The sequence below is a fragment of the Balaenoptera borealis genome (genome assembly GCF_965194805.1).
Source record: "Balaenoptera borealis genome assembly, chromosome: 12".
NCBI lineage: Eukaryota > Metazoa > Chordata > Mammalia > Artiodactyla > Balaenopteridae > Balaenoptera > Balaenoptera borealis.
This window is the reverse complement of record NC_138869.1, coordinates 46,354,483-46,375,828: the sequence shown is the minus strand read 5'-3', so window position 1 is coordinate 46,375,828 and position 21,346 is coordinate 46,354,483. Positions and strand designations below refer to the sequence as shown.

At 42.7% G+C, this 21,346-nt stretch overlaps 1 protein-coding gene across 7 annotated transcripts in view; it reads left to right on the top strand.

Annotated features, from left to right (window-relative positions):
• Positions 1–21,346, top strand: part of LARS2 (leucyl-tRNA synthetase 2, mitochondrial) — a 159,425-nt gene that overhangs the window by 42,261 nt on the left and 95,818 nt on the right. For 6 of the 7 annotated variants that reach the window (XM_082347356.1, XM_082347359.1, XM_082347360.1 and 3 more), the window contains one exon: positions 19,437–19,526. The exons of the other annotated variant lie outside the window; for it this stretch is intronic. In XM_082347356.1, the coding sequence (XP_082203482.1) occupies positions 19,437–19,526 (90 nt within the window). The remainder of the gene's footprint in view (positions 1–19,436; positions 19,527–21,346) is intronic. 7 annotated transcript variants of the gene reach the window in all.

Sequence of the window (21,346 nt, the reverse complement as noted above, 5' to 3'; positions counted from 1 at the left end):
CTAAAGAAGGAGGTCTCCTGGGGCCGCTCAGCAAATGTGGCTTTGCAAGGAAGTAGTTTGTTTTATCCTCATCCCCAGTGGTGGTCATGAGCCCTATCAAGGATGTACGCTCTGGCTAATGGGAATAGAATTTACCAATTTAATGCTTGTTAAATGCTTCTAGGAGATTGGATCTTGGATGCTCATTCCAGAGGCTTGGGTTTTGGTGATAGGCTTTACCATTCACACATGGTGGGCATGATCTATTGCCCCTCTGAGCCTCAAGTTCTTATGGTTATTAAAGAGATTAGATCACTCTTCAAATACTGTAGAAAATAAGAGTACAAAACCTCTTTCCCCATGGCTGAATCAGGTCTCCAGGTCAGTTTTGCATAATGGCCAGTACAACCTTTGACAGAACAGGTGCCTGTGGGTGTACAATGCAAGGTGCTCTAAGCGTGTGGTTCAAGATCACAAGGTCTTGAAGATGAAGTTGTTACTCCATGAAAATAACAAGGATAATTTATGTGTGTGCTTATACCAGTGGTTCTCAAACATTGGCGAGCATCAGAATCACCAAGAGGGCTATTAAACCACAGATTTCTGGGCCCCACCCCCAGAGTTTCTGATGCAGAAGGTCTGTGGTTTTGTTTTTCTATTCAGAAAAAAAGGATCTTAGGAATGATCGTGCTCCCAAACCTTATTAGGTAGGAATCATAAGAAGACCTACCATCAATTTTTTCTGACATGTGGTAGAGCGTAAATGAATAATAAAAACAAAATTTTAAGAAATAGGCAATGTTTTTGCAAGTACAAGATTATTTTTATAACTTCTTTCACTGTGAAATATTAGGCGTGGATAGATAAAGCAAAAGCATATATGTAAAGCTTAACGCATTATTGGAATGTACAGCTACCACCTAGGTTAAGAAACAGAACTTTGCAGCACCCAGCAGTTCTCTGTGTGCCCTTTTCCAATCACAACTCCATATCTCCCCACTACCACTATCATAGGGAACCTCTGTTCTGACATTTATGATAATCACTGCCTTGTTTTCAGTTTTACCACCTACATATAGTTTTCATAGTTACATAAATGAACTCACATAGTATGTGTTCTTTTGCGTCTAGCTTCTTTAACTCAACATTATGATCAGAGAATATTCTCTGCATGATTTTCTGGAGGAAGAACATTCCTGTGTGTCTCCTGTACTCTCAATACTCTACTACAGCACCTTCACTTCTGACACCAGATGTGTGTCCTACAATTTAACTCAATTCTTATACAATCTACATGGAGATGGTGTCAGATCCCACAGGTTAAAGGCTTAGCCCTACAGCACTTTCCCCCTCCCCCACTTCTTATGCCAATTACAAGTCCAGGTTGTTACCTATGCTTCTGACCAACTGCCTATAAGTCAGAGGTTCCCACAACCCTTCCTTGATTAATTTGCTAGCAAGAATTCATGAATTTCACAGAATTCAGGAAAGCAGTTTACTTACTAGATTAGTGATTTATTACAAAGGACATCAAAGGATACAGATGAACATCCAGATGACGAAGTATATAGGATGAGGTCCAGGAGGGTCTCAAGCACAGAATCTTCTGTCCCAGTGGAACTGGGATGGGCCACCCTTCCTGCACGTTATCATCCAGAGGCTCATCAAATCTTACTGTTCAAGAGTTTTTATAGAACAGGGATGGACTCCCTGACTCTCCGTTTGAACTCCTCTGTCACTGTCCCATCAGGGAGAGTGAGGGGCACCTCATTACTGCTGGTTGGAGTAGAAGTCCAGACCCCACCCCTGTGGTCTCCACTGACACCACCAAGGGTTTTTTTTTCCTAAGTTAACTTGCATTTTATTTTATTTTTATTGAAGTATAGTGGATTTATAATGTTGTGTTAGTTTCTGCTGTACAGCAAAGTGATTCAATTATACATATTTACATTCTTTTTTTATATATATTCTTTTCCATTACAGTTTATCATAGGGTATTCAATATAGTTCTTTGTGCTATACAGTAGGACCTTGTTGTTTATCCGTTCTGTATATAAAAGCTTAGTGCCCAGCAGGGGTAGGAGAGTCCCGGCTTTCCACTCAACCTCCTCTGATGCCACACTGACGCAGAGAGAGATTGGGCTGCCTTTTTATTGCCTCCCAAGGTTGTAAGTCTAGACTCTCCACTGAGCCCTTGCTGGCGAGGGTAGGACTGTCTTTTTTTTTTCTGTGGTGTTGACTAAGGTAGAGCAATTATTGTCTAAATTTTCTCTCTTGCTAGGCTGTCCCTTTCCTGGTACTCTGGCTAAAGAGAGCAGGCTTTTCTTTTTTCTTTTTTCTTCTTTTTAATTTTTTGTCTGTACTCCTTGGCATTTCTGGATTACTGGCTTCATTAGCTCCAATTCTGGGACTTATGAGAAAATCCGTGGAACTCACCACTGTGTCACTCCTCAGGTGCTGAGGTCTCTAATTAGTCTACCTTCTCTTCTCAATTTATTGGACTCTATGTTTGTTTTATACATATATATATAATATTCAAGGTTTTTAGTTGTACTTAGTGGAAAGAACAGGGAAAAGTACACGTATTCCATCTTCTCAGAAGAAGACAGCATATATAGTTTTAAATCCCTCCTTCTTCCTGTGAGATGCTGATCTGCACTTCCCTGCCCATAATCTTTCCCTTAAACATCATTGGACTAAAAGATCTTCAAAATAATTTTCTATACTATTTTCTAAGTTTATAGTTTTATTTCTTGCTCTGTGTCACATAGGAAATCTTTTAAGCTGTGATGGGTTTCTACTACTCGTTGCTTATGGCGCTCGCAGGCAGCAGAGCAGCTCATTTTGGGCACTGCTGTCGCTTTTGCATCCTAGGAATTGATGAATTGATATTTCCTCTTCCTCTGGATCCATGCCCGTATCTAACAAATAGCCTTCACATTATTCAGGAAACCTAGAGAACTCACATCTCAAATATCTTTCAGATGACTCTGCCCTGTTGATCCTGAAACTTTCAAGTATGTTGCAGATAAAATTAATGTTCTTTTCCTTCCAGAAAAATGGAACAGTTGTAAAGAGCTGGTTTGGCATGGATAGTTGAAATACTGGCATCTCCCCAAATAGACCGATAACAAACTGCAACTCAAACCCATTCATCTTATCTGTAGTTTAATGGAGGGTTTTCGTTCCCAACTGTCTAGTTAGAAAAGCTGTCTGTATTGTTTGACTGCCTTTATGAAATTCTTGTCAGCTGGCAAAGAACAGTAACCAGGAAATTAGGCAAATTGTTGCTTCTTGTCCGATTATGGATAGTTTACAGAATCTTGTGCAGTTTGTAGCAGGAGGCAGCTTTCAGGTTACCATAAAAATGACAATGCTCAAAAAATAATGGTCAAGGGACTTCCCTGGTGGTACAGTGGTAAAGAATCAGCCTTCCAATGCAGGGGACGCGGGTTCGATCCCTGGTTGGGGAACTAAGATCCCACATGCCTCGGGGCAATTAAGCCCATACGCCACAACTACTGAGCTTGCGCGCTTCAACTAGAGAGCCCACGTGCTGCAACTTTAGAGCCCACACGCTCTGGAGCCCGCGTACCACAACTAGAGAGAAGCCCATGTGCTGCAAACGAAAGATCCCTCATGCCTCAACAAAGATCCTGCCTGCTGCAACTGAGACCCAATGATGCCAAAAAAAAAAAAATAATACATAATGGTCAAGAAAATAGCAAAAGAGGAGCTTACTGATGAGTCTGATTTCAGTTCAGAAAGCGTCAGTTGTCTTCAGAACTGCAAAGACCATGATTTCCCTTCACTTAATACTCATTCTCTAAATTGGCTTCAAGAGCACGTAGAACATGAACTTTTCAAATTAGTTGAAAATTTAGCTGTAGCCCTAGATTTGAAAAACAAGACCTTTAAGAATAAAATACGTGCTCTATAAAAGCAGAGTGTCTAGCATTTGTCATTTTCAATTTTCATTAAATGCTCATTTTCAGTCTAAAGTTAGTCCTGAGATGAAGAAACATAATTATATAAAAATGAGTTCTTAGACAAATGTTTAGGTTCATGATTAATTAATTACCCTGATATTAACACCTGTTCCCTCAGTTCTGCAGAAAGGAGGAGAACAGGGAAGGTAAAGGAGGCCAGAGGGAGAAACTCAGCCAAGATGGAATTAAACAGATGGTTGAAGGAAGAGGGATGAGAAGATAAAGCCAAGATGAAGCGGACAGTGAGGCTGAAGAAGCCTGGGCAGTGGCAGTCATGGGGGGTAACAAATAGTTTAGGAGGGAGGAAGCAGTGGCCGTGTGGTCTAGAACAGGGACCACTGGCTGGGCCTGTAGATGACAAAGAGTTGTTGGGAAAGATGCAAATGCAATGGAATAAAGCAGAACCAGAGAGGTAGGAGGGATGGGTCTAGGGCCTGGAATGCCTGTAGGAGGTAAGGTGGGTGATGGATTGCCTCTCTTTTCTCTCAGAGACAAATGGGAGTGAAGGGGATAGGAATGGGGCTGACAGTTCAGAGAAACTGCTTAAGGGAGGAGAGACTGTGAAAAGGCTTAATGTATAGGTAGGTGGCCTGAATCTTCATGCCCCCTGACCCAGTGCCCATATGTTGTTGGTACTCAATAAATCTCTGTGGAATAATTCAATGAGTGAATGAGCAAACAGAGCCCTGAATTGGATGGAAATTCCCTTCTTTTTGTTCTCTGTACCTCCATTTTCTATCATGATGGCCAGTTATTGAGTCTCTCAGGATAAGGACTCGGTAATGTAGACTCTTGGTGAGTGTTTTCTCATTGGTGGATTAAATGGGGAGAAACACAGAATTCTGAACCAGTGTTATACCAGGGAGCTGAGAAACTGATCTCAAGTGTGTCTCCTTTTGAAAAGCCATTTGTTTTTGATGTTGTAGAAGTTGCTAATGGAGGTAAACGTGGTTCTTCGTTTGCCTTTAGAGGTTCAAAGGTTCTGCAGACAGGTTTCTTAGAACACTGGGTTCAGTGTGAATTGGAGTGACATTTCTCATGTGAACCCCTGCTTGACAACATTTAATGTGAATAAGCCAGACTAGTTCCAAGAACAAAGGCATTCTATTGATACTCTTTTAGAAAACCTGTTATATTTAAGAAAACTTGCAAGGGTTCTGTCTCAAAACTTTAATTTGTTTTTTAAATAAAGTGACACTTGACATCCTGAATTTTGTTGTATTTGTTGCTTTAATGAAGATTTATTGAGCAGCTGCTATGCATAAATACTGGGCCAGACAGTGTTGGAAAGGCAGGCTGACCCTCTCCAGATTCCTTGATCCTCACAACAGCATCCCAGTTTCCAGAGGAGGAAAGTGAGGCCCAGAGAGATGAGTCATTTGTCCAGGGTTACCAGTGAGTCCACAGCAGACCCACAGACTGAGTCCAGTGCTCAGACCCTGGTCTTCAGCCTGCCTGCCCTTCACTCCTTCCATCCACTGCCCTTCACCTGCCTCCAGGAGCTGACAGCCTGTTTAGGAAGGTGAACAAAATTTGGGGACTTAAATAATGGGCCAAAAAGTTTGGGTCCTAAAAGATGGAGATGTACTTGGCATTTAAGACTCAGCCAGGCAGGAGCTTGTGACCAAGATGGCAGAGTAGAAGGACGTGCTCTCACTCCCTCTTGTGAGAACACCAGAATCACAACTAGCTGCTGGACAATCATCGACAGGAAGACACTGTAACTCACCAAAAAAGATACCCCACATCCAAAAACAAAGGAGAAGCCACAAAGAGACGGTAGGAGGGGCACAATCACAGTAAAATCAAATCCCATAACTGCTGGGTGGGTGACTCACAGACTGGAGAACACTTATACCACAGAAGTCCACCCACTGGAGTGAAGGCTCTGAGCCCCACGTCAGGCTTCCCAACCTGGGGGTCTGGCAACGGGAGGAGGAATTCCTAGAGAATCAGACTTTGAAGGCTAGTGGGATTTGATTGCAAGACTTCGACAGGACTGGGAAAAAGAGAGACTCCACTCTTGGAGGGCACACACAAAGTAGTGTGTGCATCGGGACTCAGGGGAAGGAGCAGTGACCCCAGGGGAGACTGAACCAGACCTACCTGCTAGTGTTGGAGGGTCTCCTGCAGAGGCGGGGGGTGGCTGTGGCTCACCGTGGAGACAAGGACACAGGCAGCAGAAGTTCTGGGAAATACTCCTTGGCGTGAGCCCTCCCAGAGTCCGCCATTAGCCCCACCAAAGAGACCGGGTAGGCTCCAGTGTTGGGTCGCCTCAGGCCAAACAACCAACAGGGAGGGAACGCAGCCCCACCCATCAGCAGACAAGTGAATTAAAGTTGTACTGAGCTCAGCCCACCAAAGCAAAAGCCAGCTCTACCCACCACCAGTCCCTCCCATCAGGAAACTTGCACAAGCCTCTTAGATAGCCTCATCCACCAGAGGGTAGACAGCAGAAGCAAGAAGAACTACAATCCTGCAGCCTGTGGAACAAAAACCACATTCACAGAAAGATAGATAAGATGAAAAGGCAGAGGGCTATGTACCAGATGAAGGAACAAGATCAAACCCCAGATAAACGACTAAATGAAGTGGAGATAGGAAACCTTCAAGAAAAAGAATTCAGAATAATGACAGTGAACATGATCCAGGACCTCAAGTGCACATGGAACATTCTCCAAGATAGATCACATCTTGGGTCACAAATCAAGCCTCAGTAAATTTAAGAAAATTGAAATCATATCAAGCATCTTTTCTGACCACAACACTATGAGATTAGAAATCAATTACAGGGGAAAAAAACGTAAAAAACACAAACACATGGAGGCTAAACAATACGTTACTAAATAACCAAGAGATCACTGAAGAAATCAAAGAGGAAATAAAAAAATACCTAGAGACAAATGACAAGGAAAACACGATGATCCAAAACCTAAGGGATGCAGCAAAAGCAGTTCTAAGAGGGAAGTTTATAGCTATACAAGCCTACCTCAAGAAACAAGAAAAATCTCAAATAAACAATCTAACCTTACACCTAAAGAAACTAGAGAAAGAAGAACAAACAAAACCCAAAGTTAGCAGAAGGAAAGAAATCATAAAGATCAGAGCAGAAATAAATGAAATAGAAACAAAGAAAACAATAGTAAAGATCAATAAAACTAAAAGCTGGTTGATTGAGATGATAAACAAAATTGACCATTAGCCAGACTCATCAAGAAAAAGAGGGAGAGGACTCAAAGCAATAAAATTAGAAATGGAAAAGGAGAAGTTACAACAGACACCACAGAAATAGAAAGCATCCTAAGAGACTACTACAAGCAACTCTATGCCAATAAAATGGACAACCTGGAAGAAATGGACAAATTCTTAGAAAGGTATTACCTTCCAAGACTGAACCAGGAAGAAACAGAAAATATGAACAGACCAATCACAAGTAATGAAATTGAAACTGTGATTAAAAATCTTCTAGCAAACAAAAGTCCAGGACCAGATGGCTTCACAGGTGAATGCTATCAAACATTTGGAGATGAACTAACACCCATCCTTCTCAAACTCTTCCAAAAAATTGCAGAGGAAGGAACACTCCCAAACTCATTCTATGAGGCCACCATCACCCTGATACCAAAACCAGAGAAAGATACTACAAAAAAAGAAAATTACAGACCAATATCACTGATGAATATAGATGCAAAAATCCTCAACAAAATACTAGCAAACAGAATCCAACAACACATTAAAAGGATCATACACCATGATCAAGTGGGATTTATCCCAGGGATGCAAGGATTCTTCAATATACCCAAATCAATCAATGTGATACACCATATTAACAAACTGAAGAATAAAAACCATATGATCATCTCAATAGATGCAGAAAAAGCTTTGGACAAAATTCAACACCCATTTATGATAAAAACTCTCCAGAAAGTGGGCATAGAGGGAACCTACCTCAACATAATAAAGGCCATATATGACAAACCCACAGCAAACATTATTCTCAATGGTGAAAAACTGAAAGCATTTCCTCTAAGATCAGGAACAAGACAAGGATGTCCACTCTCACCACTATTATTCAACATAGTTTTGGAAGTCCTAGCCACGGCAATCAGAGAAGAAAAAGAAATAAAATGAATACAAATTGGAAAAGAAGAAGTAAAACTGTCACTGTTTGCAAATGACATGATACTATACATAGAGAATAGTAAAGGTGCCACCAGAAAACTGCTACAGCTAATCAATGAATTTGGTAAAGTTGCAGGATACAAAATTAATGCACAGAAATGTCTTGCATTCCTATACACTAATGATGAAAAATCTGAAAGAGAAATTAAGGGAATACTCCCATTTACCATTGCAACAAAAAGAATAAAATACCTAGGAATAAACCTACCTAGGGAGACAAAAGACCTGCATGCAGAAAACTATAAGACACTGATGAAAGAAATTAAAGATGATACCAACAGATGGAGAGATATACCATGTTCTTGGATTGGAGGAATCAATATTGTGAAAATGACTATACTACCCAAAGCAATCTACAGATTCAATGCAATCCCTATCAAATTACCAATGGCATTTTTTACGGAACTAGAACAAATCATCTTAAAATTTGTATGGAGACACAAAAGACCCCGAATAGCCAAAGCAGTCTTGAGGGAAAAAAACGGAGCTGGAGGAATCAGACTCCCTGACTTCAGACTATACTACAAAGCTACAGTAATCAAGACAATGTGGTACTGGCACAAAAACAGAAGCATAGATCAATGGAACAAGATAGAAAGCCCAGAGATAAACCCATGCACCCATGGTCAACTGATCTATGACAAAGGAGGCAAGGATATACAATGGAGAAAAGACAGTCTCTTCAATAAGTGGTGCTGGGAAAACTGGACAGCTACATGTACAAGAATGAAATTAGAACACTCCCTAACACCATACACAAAAATAAACTCAAAATGGATTAGAGACCTAAATGTAAGACCGGACACTATAAAACTCTTAGAGGAAAACATAGGAAGAACACTCTTTGACATAAATCACAGCAAGATCTTTTTTGATCCACCTCCTAGAGTAATGGAAATAAAAACAAAAATAAACAAATGGGACCTAATGAAACTTCAAAGCTTTTGCACAGCAAAGGAAACCATAAACAAGACGGAAAGACAACCCTCAGAATGGGAGAAAATGTTTGTAAATGAATCAACGGACAAACAATTAATCTCCAAAATATCTAAACAGCTCATGCAGCTCAATATTAAAAAAACAAACAACCCAATCCAAAAATGGGCAGAAGACCTAAATAGCCATTTCTCCAAAGAAGACCTACAGATGGCCAAGAAGCACATGAAAAGCTACTCAGCATCACTAATTATTAGAGAAATGCAAATCAAGACTACAATGAGGTATCACCTCACACCAGTTAGAATGGGCATGATCAGAAAATCTACAAACAACAAACACTGGAGAGGGTGTGGAGAAAAGGGAACCCTCCTGCATTTTTGGTGGGAATGTAAATTGATACAGCCACTATGGACAACAGTATGGAGGTTCCTTAAAAAACTAAAAATTGAATTACCATATGATCCAGCAGTCCCACTACTGGGCATATACCCTGAGAAAACCATAATTCAAAAAGACACATGCACCCCAGTGTTCACTGCAGCACTATTTACAATAGCCAGGTCATGGAAGCAACCTAAATGCCTATCAACAGACGAACGGATAAAGAAGTTGTGGTACATATATACAATGGAATATTACTCAGCCGTAAAAAGGAACGAAATTGGGTCATTTGTTGAGACGTGGATGGATGTAGAGACTGTCATACAGAGTGAAGTAAGTCAGAAAGAGAAAAACAAATATCATATATTAATGCATATATGTGGAACCTAGAAAAATGGTGCAGATGAACCAGTTTGCAGGGCAGGGATTGAGGCACAGATGTAGAGAACAAACGTATGGACACCAAGGGGGGAAAGTGGCGGGGGGGTGAGGGTTTTGGTGGGATGAATTAGGAGATTGGGATTGAGATGTATACACTGATGTGTATAAAATTGATGACTAATAAGAACCTGCTGTATAAAAAAAACAAGTAAAATTAAATTTAAAAATTAAAAAAAAAAAAGAAGAAGACTCAGCCAAGCAGGAGCATGGCGCACGAGGCCTCCCTTTCATTCCCTTGTGGCCTGAACAGCAGACTGATTCCACCCCAACACTGTGGGGAAGGGAGCGGGTGATCCTTAGATACCCCTGGGGCCCCTGGCATCACCGTTCTCCTCTCATCTGTGTGCTACGCATTTGCCAAGTACATTACCAACATTTTCTCATTTAATCTTCGTGTCTATCCCAGGATTTGGTCCAATTATTGGCTCCTTCTACAAATGTATTAGTTATCTATTTGCTGCATAACAAATTGCCCCAGAACTTAGTAGCTTGAAACAATAAGTATTTATTATTTCATCATTTCTGTGGGATAGGAATCCAGGCATGGCTTAGTTGTGTCCTCTGGCACGGGGTCCCTCATAAGGCTGCCATCAAGGCCAAGGCTGAGGTCTCATTTGAAGGCTCGGCTTTGGTGGGATCTGCTTCCAAGCTCACTCATGTGGTTTTTAGCTGCTGGACTGAGGGCTGGTTCCTTGCATTTGCTGGCAGAAGCCTACCTTAGTTCCTTGCCACATGAGCCTCCATAGGGCAGCCCACAGCATGGCAGTTGGCTTTTTTCAGAGCAAGAGAGAGTGAGAAAGAGACAAAAAGAACATCGGCCAAGACAGATCCACAGTCCCTTTGTAACCTAATCTTGGAAGTGACATCCCCTTACTTGCTATATTCTATTTGTTAGAAGCAAGTGTCTAGGGCTCAGCCCACACTTGAAGGAAGGGGATAACATAAGGGTGAGAATACCAGGAGGCAGGGATCATTGAGGTCCCTCTTAGAGGCCACTTGCCACAACTTATGGGGAAAATGAGGTACAGATATGGACAAGTCACTTGCTTTGTATCACATGGCCCCTAGGTGGGATCTGAGCCCTAACCTCCTGATTCCAGGACACTGCATGCCCTGCCCCCACCCCACTCTTGCTCATTACTCGCAGGCAAAGGTGTCTACCTGGCCCTTTACACCCTTATAATAGCAACTTAGAAGGTGGGTAGGCCATCCTAGTCCTCTTACCTAGAGATTGTGGACAGTGAGCCCTCCTCCCCCGTTATATTCCCCTGTGGTTCTGCCTTTAGGCCAGATCCTTCCCTTTGGAGCCTGGGTTGTTGGAATTGGTTATATGGATACATACTAAGGTTGTCTGGGGGCCTTGGAGGTGGCCATGTGGATGCCCCTTTGTGACCCCAGGACATCTGTCTGTAGATGGGCCATCTCTAGTTCCTTTAAACTCTTCTGTGTGAGTCTCGAGGTGTGTATTCCAAGTATGTTGGAAAGCTCCTCACCAGGGCAAGGGTCCCATTGCTGTAGACCTAGCTCTTTAGTTTTCTTCTTCCTTTGAATCTAAAGGTTTTCTAGGACTGTAAAACCATAGGCGAATTCCCAGAGTAATACACAATCACTATACAGCATCAGTGAAGTTCAGAAAACTTTATAATTTTAAGAAAATCACCCACAATCATCAGTGTCATCCTGAGGCAACCCAATGTTTGTTTATATGTTGGCATTTTTTCTAGTATTCTTATCATTTTTCCCTTATATAGTTGAAACCATAAAACATACTCCATTTTGTATCAACTGTCATGTTCCCATGTCATTAAAAATTATATATAGTTTTTATGAAAGTCAAGGATATGACATTTAAAATATTTCATTAATTCTAGCTTTAGTGCAACTTGTACAAATATTCAATAGAAAGACAGCTATGTGAACATTTATAACAGAAGTTTAACTACATGTAGTGTGTATTTGGTTCATGTGGCTTTCCGTGTTTGAAAAGATCTAGCGTGAAAGTCTTACAAAAGTTGGGCTGACATTGAGGGGAAGAAATCATTCGGGGTCGTACAGTCATCAAGTCACTCAGACACATGTTTGGATCCTAATCTTGCCTCCTACTGGCTATGTGATCTTAAACAAGTTACTTAGAGACTCAGTTTTCTGAAAGGTAAAATGATTTATTCATTCAGCAGCCGTTTTATTAAACATCCATTGTACCACGTACTGTTCTAAGCTCTTGGAATATATCAGTGGGAGGAAAAAAGACAAAAAATTTTTTTTTTTTTTTTTTTTTGCCCGCACCACGTGGCTTCTGGGATCTTAGTTCCCAGGCCAGGGATTGAACCTGGGCCATGACAGTGAAAGCGCCAAGTCCTAACCACTGGATCGCCAGGAAACTCCCCGACAAAAATTCTTTCTTTAATGAAGGAACCTTACAGTTGACTGGGGGTGGGAGGAGGGGAGACAAAGATAGGCAATAAACATAATAAATAAGTAAATAATATAGTATGTTAGGAGGTCATAAACGCTACAGAAATAAAAAAGTGGAGCAAGGTAAGGGGTGGGGGACAGGACGGCCAGGGGTTAATTGCAATTTTAAGCAGGGATGTCAAGTCTACATTTGATAACCATAATAACTGACTGCTTGCATCATAATAAGAACTAACTGAGATGTTTCTAAACTGCCAAAATGGGACCCAGTACTAGGCAGCGCCTGGTAAATGTTTGCTATTATTACTGCTGTTGTTATTCCTAAAAGAAGATTCACTGCGGTATTCCTTTATCTAAGAGTGCTCCAGCCTGTTCCTCCTGCTTGATTTACCCAGACCTCCTTGGAGCACACATTTGAGTCAGTCTGGGCACAGCCTGGCTGTACTTTCCAAGGTGCTGTTTCACTGCCTGGTGCCCCTCTGAGCCCAGAGACCTGGGTTCCTGTCTTGATTCCGCCACCCAAAAGCTGGGCAGCGTTAGGCAGGCCACCCCCTCCTCACTGAGGTGCCGTTTCCTCGTGTGTAAAGCAGCATTTATGGCACCGCTTCACAGCGCCACCGTGGGACGTGGGATGGGAGAGGAGAGGAGAGGAGAGCGGGAGGAGCAGTTTGGGAGCACAGAGCCGTGTACAAATGTGTCCTGTTATTTACTGATTAAGACTCCAAGCCAGGGCTGTGCTGCGCGGTCTGCCTCCACTCTCTATGCCCCCTCCTGCCTGAGGATCCTTTAGGAGCCTCTAAGTAAGGAATTAGTCATCTTCCCCTGTATCTCTTCCTGTGAGGCCCCAGGGGAAGGCCAGGCCACTCTTGTTGGTTTTCTGCAGCTTCCCTTCCAGAACCAAGTCTCCTCTGGGAAGAGGGCTGAGCTGTCAGACAGCCTTGTATTTTTAAACAGATGATCATTGAGCACAGTAGTTACCTAATCAAGTTTCTGTGTCTGTTGGGTGGAGGTGGTTATTTCTTATTGTTTTCTTATGTTTGTTTTGTGAAAACAGAGAGTGACGATTGACTGTGAGGACAAAGAGAATCTGTGTTGGGGCAGGCCTGAGGCGCACAGGAAGGGTTTGAACCCGGGACAGGCTCCTGGAGAGACCCTTCTTAGCACAGTGCACTGGGGGCCCTTGTTAGAAATCTCGTATGGACTACATTGTGCCCTTAGCTCCTGTCGAAGCCCAGTTCATTAAGTTCCATGAAGACACAGGGCAGGACAGAGGACCCTGTCACTTAATGCAGTATTTGGGAGGGAGATGTATTTGGGAAGAACCTCTCTGCAGTGGTTCTCCATCCTGGCAGCACATGAAATTTCTGGGGGTGGGGTGAGAACTAGGCACCAGTAACCTTTAAAGCTCCATTTCAAGGTGCAACCAAGTTTGAGAGCCAGTGCTAAGTTTAGAGGACTTCGTGCGGGGGTGGCCATACATGTCCTATTCCGGCAGATTTTTCTGGTGAGCCTCCCTCTCCCTTCTTCCAACACAGCAGGTGCACTGAGCTGTGGACTGGAACCTTGAACCATCACCAGTGAGGAACATCTGATCCAGGATATATATTTACTCCTAAGCTGTGCAGTATGAATCCTGAGGCAGGTTTCTCCAGCCTTTAAGCTGTGCTATGCTTTCAGAACCCCTCCCCTTCAGAATTAGAGAACCTGGGAAGGAATAAAAGGCAAGGCCATTACCATACATTTCCTTTTGATCCGTTGCAGTAAAGAGCAAATGATAGAAATGCACAGAAAAGGTATGTGAGTACCCCCCTCCCTCCTCTGTTTACAAGATTGGTTGTTTTGGAGGCAGAAGGCTCTGGTGAGACTGAGGAGAGGGGAGACGATGCTGGAAACTGTGATGCAGGGTGGTGGCTCACCTTTCTTACTACGTTTATTTTCCCGGTGTACACGGCCACCGAATGACTGACTTGATAAAATGTTGCCTCAGGTTTTGGTTTGCTTCATTTTCTTCAATCCTGATAGCTGACCTAAACATTGTGAGGTTGCAATGCAAATTACATGCACGATGGCTTTGAGTGGTTCTGTGATCTGGGACCAATCACTGTCAAAAGTGCAATGGGAGCAAGTAACAAAGACCCAACTAAATCCTGCCAGAGCAGAAAGGTGGGGCTAGGAAGCGACCTTGCTGGCTCTCCCTGCGGTGGGCATTGCCACCAGAGGTGACTGGGAGCAGCCTGGTGTGGATTTCTCTGTCGGGGTCATGTGTTTTGGTCTTCCCCTCATAAACACTATCTCTTTTTAGTCAGAAAGCCAACATTTGGTAAGGGATGGTGATGGCAAGCTCTTCTGACCCCAGTCCATTCCTCTGCCTTTCGCCCTGTCCCAGTAGCCCAGTGAGGGCATCAGCCGCCTCTGAGAGGGGTGTGGTGATGGAGCCAGCCTCACTCCTCTCGTCACACACTCTGAGTCAAGCAAGGGAAGTGGCACCATCGATCCTTCATGTGTGCCCAGCGTGTGCTTTACACACATCATCACGTTTGTCCTCACAGCCCCTCTGACAGACCTCATCACCCCTCTCTTCTAGACAGGGAGACTCAGCTGTGGCTACAAGGCTAATGATGATGCAAGGACTTGAACCCAGTCAAATGGCTGCAAAGTGGGTTATCCTTCCCCTTCCCTTGGATCACTGTCTCTCTCTTTTCCTGGAGCAAGGAGTGTCAGCCTGAGGAGACCTCAGTGAGGTACACAGCAGTCAGTCACCTTCACAGATCAAATGCTGTTTTCTCTCAGGGATGATCCGGTGGACGTCTGCACTTTGGCCTTCTCCTGGCCATTGCCGAGCACTGTGTGCAGGCAGTCCTGGCAAGGCTGGCTTGGTTATTAATCTGTACAGTCACTGAGGTGTGGGTGGCAGGCCTCAAAGGTTCACGTTTTGATCCTTGCTTGTGTTCTGGGGGAGTGTCACCTTCTCTGTTGGGCCCTGGGTTTGGCTGTGAATGTGCAAAATATTTCTAATGCTGAAACAGTGTGGAGGAATGAGTCTAGTTGAGATTCCAGATGCATAAGTTTGGTCTCTTGGCAGCTAGATTGCACTTTCTAGAGCTCAGGGAGTTATAAAAGTTGACATCTTTATATAGATCTATGTGCAGCGTGGCTGAATTGCAGTTGCTTTTGGAGCTATAACTTTGAATTACCTGACTTTGTTTTAAAAACAAGGATGCATTCACGTAGGTGTTGGCTTATTTGGAAAGCAGGGCAAGGAAGGCACAGGAATGAAAAGGGATTTGGGAACACAGGGAACAGCCCTCGTTTGACTCCTCTGGTGGTCTCACTGAGAAGTCTTACCAAGATGGTGCCGTCCCACAGCTTGGGGACAAGAATCCCCAGCCCGCAGATGTAGGGCTTCCCTTTGGAGGACAGGCAGGGCTGGGCCTAGACATTTGGGTACTGTGGGCTGGATTCCAAAGGATGATCTTTAAACATTTTGTTCAACAACTCTTTCATGGGCGGGGATAAACTGATGTTGTGTCAAGAAAAACTGTATGCCTCTCTAACTTCAAAATAGGAAATTTATTACATGAATTTATTACAGGAGATTTTCCAGGTCAGACAGCTACTCGGAGGTATATTGAATGATTTAAAATTTAGTTTATAAAGGCAGTCACTCTTTCCCAGTGAGTAGCATTATGTGTGCCTAACAGTTTCAGACCTGTGTCTGCCGGCACCCCAATTGCCAGATCTCCCTTCTGGTTGGTCTCAGCGTTGGTGGAAGGGCCGGTGGCTGCATCGTGCAGCGTTCCCACCTGCATTGCATGATGTGCTCAACGGAGATGGGTCACACCAGCTGGAGAGGGAAACCTAAGTTAATTTACTCCCGTTTCCACTCTTCCCAAGGACGTTTTATCATTTTTATGGACTGCACTCCAGAGTTGCTTGGCTCATTCCCCTTAATCTGTGGTTACAGACTCAGACTAAAAAGATTGAAATCCTTCGAGTAGGGTTTCTCCCTTTGACATTATTGGCATTTGGGCCTGGATAATTTTTTGTTCCAGGGGCTGTCTTGAGCATTGTAGGGTTTTAACAGCATCCTTGACTTCCACCCACTAGATGCAATTGACAGGTCCCCCCACCCTCGCCCCCATCACAGTTGTCAAAAACAGCAATGTTTCCAGTCATACCTGGGGAGCAAAAGTTTCCCCGTTGAGAATCCCTGCTTTAGGAAAAGGAAGGAAGGGGTCTTAACATCTTTGTGGGTGCTGAAACCCCAGAAGACCTTTGTCTACAGGGCTGGGTTTTAAATTAGTTCCCAAAGCCTGAAAAGGGAGTCTCTCAATTTCTAGCCAGTTGACTACAGTTAAAGCTTTTAAGCAGTTTAATTTCAGAAAGATGTGTTTGATGATTTTTACTGAGATGAGGCATTAGAAGACTAGAAATAGCTGTTCGGGTTTTTTTTTTTTTTTTTAAATCAGCAAATCAAGGGAGGTTCCAGAAAGGCTCTTTGACTTTCTCAGGAAATACTTTTCCGAGCAGGGTCTCTGACCTACCATGTTTATGGTTCTTGTGAGACTGGACTCCTGCTCTGGCATTTCTTCATGGAGTGGGAAGTACTGAGGGTCGTGGCTGGGCCCTGTGTGCAGCAGATGGGAATAAATGGGCAGGGGCGAGGTTCCTGTCCCCAGGACGTCCCCAGCCTCCTCTAGGCAGGAGACTCCAACACTTCAGCAGGAGGGGCAGTGCAAGTGAGCTAAACATGAGTTGAAACAGTTCTGTTGGGATTGGAATGACGGTTCTGGAGCCGTGGTTTTCGAGCTGTACTCTTTTAGCAGCTGATGTTACTTTTTCTTCAAATGACATGTGCAAAAACACAATACAAATAAAACAGGTCAGACCCAAGTTTGAAGGCAGAGTGAAAGAGGGGGCCTGTACCCCACACACCTCATCTCACCTTGGAGCTGACACTTCCAAAGACAATGCACTTTGCATCACCCATCTGACTGAAAGTGGGCTAATGCGTGGTTGGATAATCTTGTTTTTTTCTCCCCCTGACTGGATCTATCATCTTTTTTCTATTTTAGATAAAAGTAAATTTCAAAACTACAAACCTAAGTGAAGATTATCATGCTCCATTGCTGTGTAATTTTTACTCTCAATCTATGGAAACAGATTGAGGGGCTGAGAAAATACATATGTATATACATACATACATATACCTATTCATTAGGAGTATTTTGATATTTTGTTTTGAAAAACTTAAATATATAGAAAAATAGAGAAAAGAGCCCAACCCCTAGATTTAACAGTTGTCATTATTTTGTCATATTTGCTTCACCTATTTCTTTATGTCATATTTGCTTCACCTATTTCTTTAGACCTCTACTGGATAAGAATTTTAAAGAACATACCTACCCTAACAAGGTCTGGGAATATTTCCACCGCATTCCCCTCACCCCCACCCCATTCCCTATTCCAGTTCATCTTGCAGACCTGTGTAATTTGAATTTAGTTTGTGAAATCTCCATGAGGAATACAAATTTAATTCGACATGCAGACATCCCTATATCTATTTTGTTTATTCTTTGTTCAACACCAATTTGGGGGTGCCTTGATGTGTTGGGGCCTGAGCGTACATGATAAGCAAAATGAAACAGACGAAACGTAGCCCCTGCCCTGGGTTTTGTAAGTTGCTTGTCAGGAAAATGAGTTCTGTGCCAGGCTTGCAGGGGGGCTAGCTGGTGAGGAAAAGATGATGGGATGAGGATGAATTTGGAGGTTTGGGGGAGCAAGCCTGCCCACAGTGTGCTGGTCTGATTCTTGCATTGGTGAAGTGCTTTGTGTCCGACGCCCTGCAGACTTGATGTCCGTGGAGCCTCAGGAGCTGGTATAGGCTGTGTGTGCACATGGCTCAGAAATCACGGCTTTGGCGTTGGCAGGGGACAGCTACGGTGTGGGCAGAGCTGTTCGACTGGCTCGTTGTTCACTCCCTGCCTTGTAGGGGCGAGTGGAGCCAGTGATCAGAGTTGAGTTATTTGTTTTCTAATTGCTATTACTCCACTATTATTACAGAACAGCATATAAAAGGACCCAGGAATCTCACATAAGAAATATCACCCACTGGGGACAGCAGGAGTTTACCTGACACCTTGCTCAGTTCCTGCTACACTTACCCTCCTGTCCTTGGCTTTAAACTCTCTCCTCATTTACTCATCTGAAGAAAGACTGGATTGTTTGCATTTCTGATAGAAGGAAGTATGCCTCTGTTAATAGCCCATGATGAATGGAACCATTTGGAATGTCCCCTGCCCTACATCCATTTCTCTGTTAGCTCTTTTTTGAAGTGAAAGAAGAGCACTAGAAGAGAAACGGTGTGACAGTGTAGAGGTTTTTATGCTTACTTGACTTCCTCAACTGCAAACGTTATTGGTTAATTAATTAATTAAACCTGATTTTAAAGATTCTATAGCACATGTGTTTTCAGGACAGAAAATAAGCTTAAATAAAATTAAGCTTCAAAATACAAGCCAGGTGATTTCTCACTAAGTTTAATATTTGATAATGCTTTTTAATGGGCCTTCCTAAGTAGACTACAGCATGATTCACATAATGGGATAAATGGAATATAATGAGTCTAAAAGAGGTACCAGTCCCCAGTTATATATAGAAACACAGGTTTGTTTTCCAGTGAGGATCATACCAAAGCAGGCAAATATTCTTCTTGAATTTTGTGATTGCTTCTAAAATGAACTACGTTTATGAATTAGCTTTTTGGCCCCCCAAATATGTTTATGCTGACAAAAATGGGAGTACCCAATTTTGTACAATGTAATTCAGCTATTACTTGCATACATGGGGGGTGGTGCTGTGCAAAAGACTTATGTCGAGTTTCTCATCATTAAACATGCCCTGGGAAAGGTGAGGGTGGCTTTCGATAACATCTCTCTTCCCAGAATAAATTGCTTCTTCCCTTACTTTGCAAATTGGTAAAAATATTATAGGTTGATAAATATTTTTGCAGTGTGATTGCTTTTCAAAATTGAATTGCAAAGCTCATGCATACGTTGGGAGAGGGGATATTTACAATGGCTTATACCTGATTTTCCCCCTCTTTGGCAGGAAATAACCACGTGTTTACCAGATTACTACAAATGGACTCAGTGTCTCTTTATTAAACTCTATGAAGCTGGACTGGCCTATCAAAAAGAGGTAAGTTAAAGTTAGCTATGCTTTTAAGATTCTATAAACCTTCTCCATCTTCTTAGAAGACATCATTGTTAAATAAGGAATAAAATAAACCCTGTTTGCACAGTAACAGTGAAAATGAACACAACCTCACATTCATGAAATCGATCACAGCAGGCCCAGAGAGTAACTACTGTCTGGCTTATTTTGGTGTCTCCAGGACAGGGCTTGAGCTTCTTTCACCCTTGAATTCCCAGCACATAACAATGTCTGTAATGAAGTCAAGGAGGAGGCTTAGGAGGAACACATTTCTCAAATCCTAGCTACCTCTCATAGATGTGTGCCGGCTGGTGACAACCTTTAGGAATCATGGTTTCTCATCTGCTGATGGGTGATAATATCTTCCTTGCCGGGTCTTGGGAAGAGAGAGGTAATATTTAAAGAACAACAAGCACAGTGCCCACACTAGTGGCCTCCCAAGAAATGGAATGCTTCTTAAAACAGGAGATCAGTAATAGTAGATAAGCCTTAGATGGTGGGAGTTGAGAGAAAGAGTATCATCACATGGCCTAGAACTGCACCGTCCAGTGTGATGATAGCCATTAGCTGCATGTGGTTGTTGAAATTTAAATTTAAAGTAAATAAGATTAAATAATATTAAAAATTCAGGTCCTCAGTCATACTAGCCACATTCACGTGCTGGTAGCTAGTGTTGGACAGCAAAGATACAAAACATTCCCATCATAACAGAGTATGCTTCCACATAAGAAAAGTACCAGATAGCACTGGTCTAGAAAATTCAGAAGTACCAAGTAGAAAACTCATTGTACCATTATACTTGAGATGTTCTCCTTTGACCAGAGGGATTTAATGACATAGAATTATATTTACTTTTCTGTGGGTCACATCACACTGCTTCGTCTTGCAAAGAATAGTACTTATAATATCATTATGTTTTAAATATAAAACATATTACAATCAGTATAGAGACTCATATAGAAGGCTCAGTTTAGAATATGAGAATAACGCAAAATGTCTTAAACCTTGACAACATAAAAAATAATATAGCTAACAAAAATCAGGAGGTGAAATTGGGGAAGAGAAGTAGAAGTAAGCGTGAGATGATCCCTACATCTTTCATAACAAGGAGTCATAGATGGAGAATTAGAGATTTATGTCTATTTTTTTTTTAAGTTGAAAGGTAGCTATTAAAGTTAAAGTTAACAAAGGTAGCAAAAACTAGAATAGGGGTCAGGTGGGAGGAAGGCTGTATGACCGTGCTGAATATCTCATATTACGTGGTAGAGGGTCAGCAGAACTGTCTAAAGATAGTATATCAGGGACTTCCCTGGTGGTGCAGTGGTTAAGAATCCACCTGCCAATGCAGGGGACATGGGTTCGATCCCTGGTCCGGGAAGATCCCACATGCCGCGGAGCAACTAAACCCATGCGCCACAACTACTGAGCCTGCGCTCTAGAGCCCGCATGCCACAACTGTTGAGCCCATGTGCCACAACTACTGAAGCCCGTGCGCCTAGAGCCTGTGCTCCACAACAAGAGAAGCCACTGCAAGGAGAAGCCTTCACACCACAACAGAGAGTAGCCCCTGCTCACCACAACTAGAGAAAGCCTGCACGCAGCAACAAAGACCTAATGCAGCCAAAAAAAATAAATAAAATTAAATCTTATTTAAAAAAAAAAAAAAAAGAATCCGCCTGCCAATGCAGGGGTCATGGGTTCAATCCCTGGTCCGGGAAGATCCCACGTGCCATGGAGCAACTAAGCCCGTGTGCCACAATTACTGAGCCTGCACTCTAGAGCCCATGAGCCACAACTACTGAGCC